At 43.3% G+C, this 12,380-nt stretch overlaps 1 protein-coding gene across 1 annotated transcript; it reads right to left on the minus strand.

Annotated features, from left to right (window-relative positions):
• Positions 1–9,222: 9,222 nt before the first annotated feature.
• Positions 9,223–11,998, minus strand: FAM71B (family with sequence similarity 71, member B). The gene is made up of 2 exons (XM_010855279.1): positions 11,289–11,998; positions 9,223–10,482 (listed from the first exon to the last, which is right to left on the minus strand). The coding sequence occupies exons 1-2, from the start codon at positions 11,895–11,897 to the stop codon at positions 9,328–9,330; spliced, it is 1,764 nt and encodes a 587-aa protein (XP_010853581.1). The 5' UTR covers positions 11,898–11,998; the 3' UTR covers positions 9,223–9,327.
• Positions 11,999–12,380: the final 382 nt, after the last annotated feature.

The raw sequence follows: 12,380 nt of genomic DNA on the forward strand, positions 1-12,380 counted from the left end.
AAAGCTGAGTGCCAAAGAATTGATACTTTTGAACTGTGGTGTTGGACAAGACTCTTGAGAGTCCCTTGAACTTCAAGGAGATCCAACCAGTCCATCCTAAAGGAGATCAGTCCTGGATGTTCATGAAAGGACTGATGCTGAAAAGCTGAAACTCCAATACTTTGGCCACCTGATGCGAAGGGCTGACTCATTTGAAAAGACCGTGATGCTGGGAAAGATTGAGGAAAGGAGGAGAAAGGGACAACAGAGGATGAGATGGTTGAATGGCATCACCGATACGATGGACATGAGTGTAGGTAAATCTGGAGTTGGTGATTGACAGGGAGGCCTTGCAACCCCCATAGGGTTGCAAAGAGTCAGAAACAACTGAGGGACTGAACTGAACTGAACTGAACCTGCATACAGATTTCTCAAGAGGCAGGTCAGGTGGTCTAGTATGCCCATCTCTTGAAGAATTTTCCACAATTTATTGTGATCTGCATAGTCAAAGACTTTGGCATAGTCAATAAAGCAGATTTTTTTCTGGAACCGTTTTGCTTTTTCTATGATTCAACAGATGTTGGCAATTTGATTTCTGGTTCCTCTGGCTTTTCTAAATATAGCTTGAACATCTGGAAGTTCACAGTTCACATACTTTTGAAGCCTGGCTTGGAGAATTTTGAGCATTACTCTGCTAGCGTGTGAGATGAGTGCCATCGTGCAGTAGTTTGAACATTTTTTGGCATTGCCTTTGTTTGGGATAAGAATGAAAACTTTTTCCAGTCCTGTGACCACTGCTGAGTTTTCCAAATTTGCTGGCATATGGAGTGCATCACTTTCACAGCATCATCGTTAAGATTTGAAATTTTTAAATTAACGCGCACACACACACACACACACACACACACACATAGCATAAAAGACCCTTGTCAGAAATGTATTTTGTTATTTTTATTTATTTTCTCCTGTAGCTAGTCTTTTCACTTTCTTTACAGTGCCTTTCAAAGAGCAGAGGCTTTTACTTTTGATGATATACTAGTTACCAATTGTTTTCTTTTATGGGTCATGCATTTTATGCCCTATTCAATAAATTTTTGCCTAATTCAAGGTCACAGAGGCTTTTTTCCCCATGTTTTCTTCTAGAAGATTTTTTTTAGCATGTGGAAGTCCAAATATTCCAGAAAATGTACCCTATTGATTATGTTGGTCTTGCTATGTTTGTCATTGGTAGGTTCATAAACAGTAATCACTGAACTCTTATTAATTAATTACATTGTGTTTCTACTTGTTAATAAGCCCATACAGAAAAAATGGAAGCTAGCAAGTTAAATTCTTCATCTCCAGCCCCTGCTTATTCCTGTCAAAAGATTTTTATCAGCTTGTCTATACTGTTTAAACAATGCACTCTGAGTGAGAATCATTGCTAATACATTTTTCTCTGCAGTCTGCTGTGTAGTTTTAATTCCTAATCACTGTTTTCATTCTTGCATTCTTGCTGTTGTCTCATGTGTACTAATAACCTTATCACTAATAATAGTCTCAACAACCCAGACCTGTGTGCAGCAGATGGGCCAGACGGAGGTCTCTAGTTTGCTATGCCTGCTACACCTCTCTGTAGCAGCAGAGGGCAGCATTAACCCTGGTGTTGGGGAACTAACCCCAGTTTACACTTATTTCGTAACAGAAAGATTAGTGTGCCACGTATGACGTCCCACTGAGAAACAATGTCAGTTGTCACTTGCAGGCTGAAGATCTTTAAAAAGATGTAGAATCTTGTACAAAAAAGCAGGTACACTCTTTTATTTGTTGTACTTACTGATGAAATATTAATAAAATTTATATTTTAAGGCAGGACAAAAACTTAAACATAGCATTTTCTCTGTGTGTTTCTTTGGGTCTTCCTAATGTGTAGCGTGCATTCCCATTATACATTAACCAGAGCTCCTCAAAGACCAGAATGCCTGCTCAGAGTGCCTGCTCAATAGTAAACATCTTTTTTTCTTCTGATGCTAGCAATATAACTTCTTAAAAGAATAGTATTCTTTCCCAGCTCCATAGGGGGTCGTGGTGATTTGATGTTCGCTCTTTATGTGTTTACCTGGATCGTGTATCCTTGATGAATTTTATGTAAAATATCAGTATATGATTTTGATGTATGACCCTCTGTCTCAAAAACGTATATGACAATGCCTTTGACTTCTAACAAAACAGTTCTCAGAGCTTTCTGAGAATATGCTTCCCTGGGTTATAATCTTCAGTTTGGCTCAAATAAAATTTCTTTATTTTCTTCTTAACTTGACAGTTAATTGAATTTTTGTTGACACTATTACTGTCATTACAATGTAAAATCTACATTTACATTACTATGTGAAATTTCACCTGTGCCATGAGCATGGGCTTCCCAGGTGATGCTAGTGGTAAAGGACCAGCCTGCCAACACAGGAGACATAAGAGATGAGGGTTCCATCCCTGGGTCGGAAGGTCCCCTGGAGGAGGGCATGGCAACCCACTCCAGTATTCTTGCCTGGAGAATCCCATGGACAGAGGAGCCTGGTAGGCGATAGTCCACAGGGTTGCAAAGAGTCAGACACAACTAAAGTGACTTAGTGTGCACAAACACCATTATCATACCTGTTTTGGAATCATCATAGAATCTATCCATTTTATTGGTTATTTGATTTATTTTCTAAACACTCCCCAGAAGATCTGGCCTGTATCCAACCCTTTTAAAGTCCACTCAAACATGATTTTCTTCAAAAGTTTTCTCTGAGTTCACCAAAATAAAAATCACCCCTATACCCACTCACAGCCTCTTTTCTATACCTACAGCACTTCTCTGCCTTAAGTTGCATTTTTTTTTTCTTTGTTGGGGGTTGGGGGAAGGAAGGATTTATTACTTGTAACAAGTAAGGAGAACACGGGTATCTTTCCCAAAGTAGTGTCTCCTGAGTTGTCATTATGCACCTGCTTTTTTTCCTGTGGCTGTAGTTAAGTCCCCAACTTATCTGTGCATTAGCTCTGACAACTTCTAGTATTGCCTCACATATAACCAGTGCTGAATATATTTTTGTTGAAAGATGAGTATCATTGAAGAGTTCCTACTTGCCCAGTGATTAGGATTCTGGACTTTCACTGATGTGGCCCAGGTTCAATCCCTGGTCAGGGAACTAAGATCCCCACAAACTTTGCCATGTGACAAAAAAAAAAAAAAAAAAGTGGAAAGATGAGTATTGAACAACAGTAAAAAAAAAAAAAAGAGAAAAATTTCATGTTTCCTAAATGACAGTTGTGTATATATGAGCTTCCAGCTTTCAGAATCACATTAGGGCTGGAACCAACGTAAGCCTCAGATGCAAAATTAAGGAAGAGGAGAAAAACTCAGCAAGCAAGATAAATAAATAACAGTATTTTTTAAAAAACTATTAAAGGAAAAAATCCATCATGGATAAAACACTCCAATTTTAAATAGTCAGGATCAGCAGTTTATATTCCACCATTTTTTTTTAAGCCTTTGCCTGTATGGATCACAATAAACTGTGGAAAATTCTGAAAGAGATGGGAATACCAGACTGCCTTACCTACCTCCTGAGAAATCTGTATGCAGGTCAAGAAGCAACAGTTAGAACTGGACATGGAACAACAGACTGGTTCCAAATAAGAAAAGGAGTACCTCAAGGCTGTATATTGTCACCTTACTTATTTAACTTATATGCAGAGTACATCATGAGAAATGCTGGGAGGAAGCACAAGATGGAATCAAGATTGCCGGGAGAAATATCAGTAACCTCAGATATGCAGATGACACCACCCTTATGGCAGGAAGTGAAGAAGAACTAAAGAGCCTCTTGATGAAAGTGAAAGAGGAAAGTGAAAAAGTTGGCTTAAAGCTTAACATTCAGAAAGCTAAGATCATGGCATCTGGTCCCATCACTTCACGGCAAATAGATGGGGAAACAGTGCAAACAGTGTCTGACTTTATTTTTCTGGGCTTCAAAATCACTGCAGATGGTGATTGCAACCATGAAATTAAAAGACACTTACTCCTTGGAAGGAAAGTTATGTTCAACCTAGATAGCATATTCAAAAGCAGAGACATTACTTTGCCAACAAAGGTCTATCGAGTCAAGGCTATGGTTTTTCTAGTGGTCAGGTATGGATGTGAGAGTCGGACTATAAAGAAAGCTGAGCACCAAAGAATTGATGCTTTTCAACTGGGTGTTGGAGAAGACTCTTGAGAGTCCCTTGAACTGCAAGGAGATCCAAACAGTCCATCCTAAAGGAGATCAGTCCTGGGTGTTCATGGAAGGACTGATGCTGAAGCTGAAACTCCAGTACTTTGGCTACCTGATGCAAAGAGCTGACTCATTGGAAAAGACTCTGATGCTGGAAAAGATTGAGGGCAGGAGGAGAAGGGGACGACAGAGGATGAGATGGTTGGATGGCATCACTGACTCAATGGACATGGGTTTGGGTGAACTCCGGGAGTTGGTGATGGACAGGGCGGCCTGGCTTGTTTCGGTTCATGGGGTCGCAAAGAGTTGGACACGACTGAACGGCTGAACTGAACTGAACTGAATTTGTTTTCATTAATATTTGGACTTACCTCGCAACACATGGGATCCTAGTTTCCTGACCAGGGATCAAACCTGCACCCCTTGGAGTGGAAGTACAGAGTCTTTTTTTTATATAAATGTATTCATTTTAATTGGAGGCTAATTACTTTACAATATTGTAGTGATTTTGCCATACATTGACATGAATCAGCCATGGGTGTACATGTGTTCCCCATCCTGAACCATATCCTGAAGCACAGAGTCTTAACCACTGGAGTCCTAGGGAACTCCCCACATACTACCCATTTAAACAGTAGAGGTCTTTTCATGAAACTATGTCATTCAAAGAATGGAATTATTTTCCTGAAGGCATCAGGGACCATACACTCTCAGGCAGGTTTTTAGAGCTTAATGATGAATTCCTTTTCTAATTATTTCATTTGTTTACTCATCCGTTTTTTATTCTTCATCTCCTAAATGTCAATTACTGCCCTCGCAGCTGCAAATAATATGGTCCAATCCATTGCAAGCCCAGATGTTGCTCCTCTGCAGTTATCTGAGAAAGTCTTTACCCACTTGGTTCCTGCCTCAGGTCCAAAATAAACTTCTCTTAGAACCTTGGGCCTCCAAAGGACAGAGGCAGCTTTTATGTATTTAAATCACTATGGCCTCCTTTACCCCATGCAGACTCCAGTCTCTGTGATTTGCCCAGGACTTGATTATCTTTCTTCTGAGTCTACTTTCCTTCGTCTCATTATCTACTCTAGAGGAGGTGGCCACAGCACATTACACTAACATAGTGTCACAGATTGTGTTCTCCAATGAGCAGATTTTGAGATAGAGTTTTGAGCAATAAGGAGAATTCCTAGGAGCAGCACCTCAGGAAGAAGCAGGAATGCACAGAGGGAGAAACTGAGCTGTGATACAGGTCCCACCAGAAGCTCCTGAACCAGAGTGACCTTGGGCTACGACACCCAGACCTTTACCTCCTTCAGTTCTTCCTATGCACCTTGGATGAGGAACCTAGGCAACTTCCAAACTCACTGTCAGCTGAAGGCTTTCTGCGGGCCGCACCCCCACCAGGTGGGGCCATGGGTCCTTCACTGAAGGAATGCCCACCTCATGTGGATATTTCAAATGGAAAACCATCTTTCAAAACATACCCTCCAGTCTCATTTTATAGATTCTGTGGCCAATATAGAAAGTGACATAAAGTCACATATTAATGATTTCCTCACCAAATATTTCTTTGCACAGAAACCACAGTGCCCTCCACAAAGTGCACACTTGATCAAGCTACTCCCTTATTTAAAACATTCCATGGCTTTCCATCACTCTAAGGCCAGAAATCAAAATCCTTTAAATGGACCACAAAGCTTTGTACGGCCTGGCCCCTGCTGTGTTCCCCAGCATCTCATCACACTCGCTCTGCCAGCCATGACACTGCTTTCAATATTTTGAGGCACCTTGTTTCTTCCCACTATCACACATCTTTCTTCTGTCTGAAAGACTCCACTTGATCACGACAATCCTGTGAATGATTGTACTTACTTTGCTGTAGGCAAAACACTCTAGTATGTACGTGTGTTGCTAGACTTGAAGTTTGGGAAGCCAGTTAGTCAGTAACCAATCATCCATTGCCTAATTGCACCAGCAGCAGCCAAATTGTTACCATGGAGATGAATATTGCTGTCAAAAATATTGGCCTTTATCTGATAGGGTTTATTGACTTGATGCCCCAATTGATAGCTCCCTGCAGAGGAAGATGCCTGTTGCATTGAAATATGTATGTATCTGAACATGCATCTCTTGATGAACTGTCAAAATAGAAAAGGAAATGCAGAGAAAGTGCCAGGCAGGGCATGTTGTGGTGGCAAGTCCTCACCTGCACTTTCTTAGATGGTATTTGTGTACATTCTGCATCTGCTCAATTAATGTCCTGCATAATGGACGAGCTAGGTTGACATTAGAGAAGCCCTTTGGAGTGAGAGAGTGAGAATGCATAAAACAGGATACAAAGGACCAAAGGTAAAGCCAGGGTATACAGAATCATGAGACTGAATTTTGACTAGGCTGATTTGGCCTCTGGCATGGTGAAAATTTGGGGCTCTGAGGAAAGGCTTTGGAAAGAGTTCCTCTCCTCTGGCACATTGCCCCTCACATTTCCAGAAGGCCTCCCCCAAATCCCTCTCAGGTCTTAGAGAACATGCCTCTTGGTTTCTTCCTCCCAAGACCCACTGTTTCAAGAGTTAATTCCAAGGACACATTGATCCCCAGAATTGATTGATCTTATTTATCGGAAATCCCAAGGTGGGATTTTCCAGCCGCCCACCAGAGCAACTGAGAAGGGCTTCCCCTCATCCTCCCAAGCCACCACTCCTCCCTATCTTGTTTCTCACCTCCTCCACCTCTATCACATACATGTGCTTTGCAGAGAAAGTCCCTAAGTTTTACTGGAAACCCAGCTTCCGTCCTAGTAGACTGCTGCCACAGAGGAGAATGAGCAGAGAACTGCAAGGTTGCAGATGACTCCCAGGCTCATACAAACACACATGGTTCTCAGAATCATTTTTCTCAAAGGCCGCTTTATCATCTGTTGTTAACAATTTAATGATTTTCATAGACACGTGAAATTTATTTACAACTTCTTAAAATTGAAATGATTCATTTTTATAATGGACATTTGAAAATTGCATAGTCTCACTTCTAATATATGGTTTTCTATTTTTAGAATCATTTTCCACATGCATACATCACTTACATAGTTCATAAGTATAGACCATTTTGAACTATTCTATTATTTCTTACCAAAATATCAAACCTTTCCTGTGTTCCTGGATAGTGAGTATGTCACTTAGATTTTTTAAATTTTATACTTATTGAAAGATTATTTTCCAGACTTAGATATTTTGTTATCTCTTGCACATATATTAAAAGGGAAACATACGTGAAATACATTGGTTAAAATATTTTTAAGGTAGTTACTGCCACCTGGCTGACAGCAATATAAAAACCATCCTGATATCAGAGATACTAAAATAGAATATACACAGGGGTTCCCTGGTGTCTCAATGGTGAAGAATTCACCTGCCAATGCAGGAGACATGGGTTTGATCCCTGATTTGGGAAGATCCCACATGCCACGGAGTAGCTAAGTCTGTGCACCACAACTACTGAGCCCGTGCTTTAGAACCTTGGAGCCACAACTACTGAGCCCTCGTACCGCAACTGCTAAAGTCTGCTGAAGTCGGTAACCCTAGAGCCCATGCTCCTCAACTAGAGAAGCCACTGCAATGAGAAGCCCGCAACTAGAGAGTAGCCCCTGCCCACAGCAACTAGAGAAAAGCCTGTGCAACAACAAAAACCCAGAACAGCTAGAAATAATGAATGGAATTATTTTTTAAATAAAAATAAAAAATACACAATAATACATCCCCATGGACACCCCTTCTTTGTATAATAGAACAATCCCCACTCTGTTGAAGCTTTCATATGTACCTCCCAGGCCATCCCTCCGTTCTTTTCACCTTATAGAAATCCACTGTTGTGAATTTGTTGTTTATCATGTCCTTGTTTTTCCTTTACACATTTAGTGAATGTGTGTTCCCACACTTATTGTTTGATCTTTTCTACAAATGGAGCTATATTGCATGTATTTTTATGACGCTTTGTTATTCAACGTTACAAGAGACTCACCCGTGCTAACCTCTCCAACTGCTATTCATCTTCACTGCTGTATAATATGTACTGTAGGCATACACCACATTTGATCAGTTCTCCTGTTTGATGATATGTAGACAGTTTCCAGGATTTTGCTATTACAGATTGTTTTACTGTAAACATTTTCCTAGTTGTCTCCTGGAAAGTGTTTATGAGAGTTTCTCCAGTGTATACCCAGGAGGAAGAAGAATTTTAAGATTACATCCAGGTGGGCAAACTTTTCTGCCAAATGCCAGAGAACAAACATCTTAGACTTTGCTGGTCACGTGGTTTCTGACACAGCTACTCAGATCTGTCTTTTTAATATGGAAGCAGCCTTGTGTTGCATTAGTCGCTCAGTCGTGTCTGACTCTTTGCGACCCCATGGACTGTACAGCCCACCAGGTTCCTCTGTCCATGGAATTCTCCAGGCAAGAATACTGGAGTGGGTTGCCATTTCCTCCTCCAAGGGAAGCAGCCTTAGACAATATATAAATGAATGGATGTAGCTACATTCCAATAAAACTTTACTTATAAAACCAGATAGTTGGCAAGATTTGACCCTCAGGCTGCCAGTTCCTGATCAAGATGATAAACTTCACTATTCTGATTGCCCACAAGTGCTGAAGCACCCTTTCTTTTCTCACCTGATTACCCCCAGAGGAGACATGAGTCCTGTCTTATTCTATGGACTGGACTGAATGACCTTATTCAGGAGTCTTCGGGGAGAAGAGGAAGGGCATGGGGAGGTGGTGGTGGTGGTTCTTCCCAACCCGTACTGTGTGACTTACAGCCATAGTCTTGGGGAAACCAAAGGCAGAAAGGGGTTGAGGCAAGGCAGGGCACTAATGCTGGCTCTGCTGGACATGGGTGGGAGCTGGGGTTCTGCTTGACTGGAGACGGGTCTCAGCAAAGTTCACATCACAGAAACCACTGTGAAGTCACTACCAGGCAAGAGGACCTAGAAATTCAAACAGAACAGAGCTTTTCTTTTGGAGTTGTATGGTTTCCTTTATTAAAGAAAGCTGGAATTGACTCTCTAGGGATCCTTTCCTGAAGTTGGGTCTCCATGGAAGCTTCCTGCCCTGGCTCTTATTTAAACGGATTTTGTTTCAATGATGATGGTCTCCATCGTCTCTGATGTCACAGTTCCATGGATCTCCACGTCCTCACCAACCGGGGCTTTCTCCACCTTGGCCTCTATGTTGCGTTTCTCTACCGTCTTAGCCACAAAGTCTACCTCTCTGTCATGTCCGACCATTGGTTTTGAACCAGGAATGACTCTGAAGCTTCTGAAGAAAGTGCTGATCTTACTGGATCTCTTATTTAAAGTCCCTGAACTGGTGCTGGACCTGCTCTTCCCCGGCTTGCGAGCTGTCCTCCCCTCCTTGCCAGATGAGCTATGGCTGCCACTCTTGTGAGGGCTGTGTCCTTTGCCCCTGGTGCCACTCTGCCCTTTTTCTTTTTTGTCATCTCTCTTGTTTCCATGGCCTGATACAGACCGGTGGGAGGATGACTTCCGGGTCTTTTCCCCTCCTGTCCTGTGATGACCTTCCCCTGTCCTGCGGTGACGGGAACTTTTCCTAGATGAAGACTTGTCCTTCTTTTCCCTTCTTTCCTTTTTTTCCTTCCGAGTTTCCTCCCTGGGGCGGGAGACCTTCTGGCTTCCATCTCGTTCAGACATGTAGCCTTCGCTCTGCAAGGTAGAGACCAGGGGGGCTCCGACCTGGCCTTCAGCACTTGCAGCAGCAGCCTTGCCGGTCTTCACTGCTCCTGCAAACACCACGCTCATGCTGCTGTCTGCACTGTCCACCCCTGTCGAGGATGTGCTGGCAGCACCTGCCAAAACCAGGTTCGTGCCCTCTGAGGATATGCTGGCAGCACCTACAATGGCCTTGCCGGATCCGCTTTCTCTTGAACCCTTGGTGGCAGCTCCTGCCAGGGTGGTGCTCACCTGGCTGGTGCTGGTGCTCCTAGTTGCGGCCAAGCTCACAGCCCCTCCTACAGAGCCCGCTCCCACCCCTGCAACTGCCACGCCTCCTCCAGAGCTTGTTGTTGTCCCTGCTACGGCCAGGCCCGAGGTTGTCCCTGCTGCTCCTCCTTCAGTACTTTTCAAGGATGTAGTTGAGCCATGGGGGACATGATAGTCTCCCTCTCCACCAACATAAGCACAAGACGAGGCTCCCGACACATCACCAAGCTTGTGAAGCCCCACAGCGTCATGATCCCTTTCTCTATGGAGCTCTGTGGTCTGTGCCAAGGGAGGAGAAACAGGTAAGATAGAGATCACAGAAAATGAGATCAGAGCTGTCCACTCCTCTCCCATCCTGAAGCTGACCAGTTCAAGGGTTTCTCTTTAGAATAACCTTTGAAATCATCCAGTCTAAGCTCCCACTGGATGAAAGATTCCATCTACAGCATCCCTGTCAAACAGCCACTCCATTTGCTTGAACAATCCCAGGGCCAGGGAAAGCATTGATATTAATACAGTTCTCCACGGTCATTTAATTTTATACCCTTGTGCTTCTACCTCTGCAGGACAGATTCCTAGAAGTGAGGTTGCTTGGTCAAGGGACACATACATTCTATGTTTCGGAGACTATTAGAATGAATTGTGCCTGAGTAGATGCACAATTGAGTTGGACTGATTTTAATAAGCATATGAGAGTCATGGGGAGACAATGAAGAACTTCTTAATTGTGAATAATATTCTACCACTGATGAGATTACCTGGCCTTGGGTAAGTGTTCAAGAAAAGATTAGACAATCAGGATTGCTGTAGAAGGGGTTACAACCCTGGGATGAGACCAGTGCGGCTGATACAATACTTAAGGGCTCTCTGAAACTCGGCCTTGTGGGACAATGTAGAGAAGTGCTTGGAACCTCTCCAGTATGTCAGTCCCATAGTGATGGCTCATTTGGTTCTGAGACCTTTTGACATGGGAAGGTATTTCCCAGGTGAGTCTCAGAGAGAATCAAATCCCTTTGAAGGACCAGCTTTGCACTGCTCTCCCAAAGCACTCTGCTCCATGTTCTTGAGTCTCTGTAGGTACTTACCAATAGGTTTTTGTCACCCTCCAGAATTCTTGCATCTCCAGTTTGGAGCGTCGGGGTACTGCTGCAACTCTCTACCGGTGGTCTCAGGAGATAGACAAGCTTTTCCCAATAGCAAAAGAGGTCTTCTCGTGCATCAGAAGAGGGGCACAGCTGCAAATAAAAAGTACGGCCAGTGGCAAGCTTCAGGCGCAACTGTTGTTTTTCACGGTCGTGGATGGAGATCTTGACAAACTTCAAGGGAAGCAACCTGGTGAGCTCTAAGGTCTTCGTGGGCTTGCGACCTCTCCCCTTGGTGGTCCGGGCGTGTCTGACATGCTCTTCACAGACTTTAGTTGGTCGGGCCAGGAGCATGACATCAGGTAGTGGGAGGATGGGGCTGGTGGATGCAATGCCCACAGTCACCATTCGAACGCGGTTGTGGACGTCAATCACCTCTCCTTTCTTGCTGATCTGGATAAAGTCGCTTTCAAACATGGGTGCGTACTTGAAAATGTCATACTCTCCTCCCTTGTACAGTTGTCGTTGCAGGTCCCCCATGGAGGTATTGAACACATCCATTGAACGGTAGCTGTTGGCCGTGTAATAAGGTAACAAACACTCACTGCTCATGGTTCTCTTCTTTGACGACAGCACCACCAGCCACAAATTGAGTCGCTGAGAGAGAGAGGGAGCGAAGGCAACTGCCCATCTCCCTGCAGGGCTCTGCCTAAGTCTCTTGGCATCACCACATTTATCCTGCACAGTCCTTTGTGACCTGTTGCCATCACACACCCCTTTATTCAGCCGCCAAGCAGCCACCCCCTCAGGACAGGCTCACTAGCCCTCCCCAACACCATCACCAACAACAAACAATCTTCTCCATCAAGAATAGGCTGACCCTGATAAGATATAAGCGTGGGTAGGCTGGATATTCTTCCTGATCAAAATGTTAAGATGCATAATTAATGAAAACCATTCAGCTTCTATAAATATTTGGATGACTTCCAGTTTTGTTGTTGTTACAAATCTCCCTGCAATGATCATCTTCCTGCATCTGCTGAATAATGTGCTGGGGATTAAATCCTGGAAGTGGGCAGTGTGCTTGTTAAGGGC

This window comes from Bison bison, unplaced genomic scaffold, assembly GCF_000754665.1.
Source record: "Bison bison bison isolate TAMUID 2011002044 unplaced genomic scaffold, Bison_UMD1.0 scf7180017864363, whole genome shotgun sequence".
NCBI classification, from domain to species: Eukaryota; Metazoa; Chordata; class Mammalia; order Artiodactyla; family Bovidae; genus Bison; species Bison bison.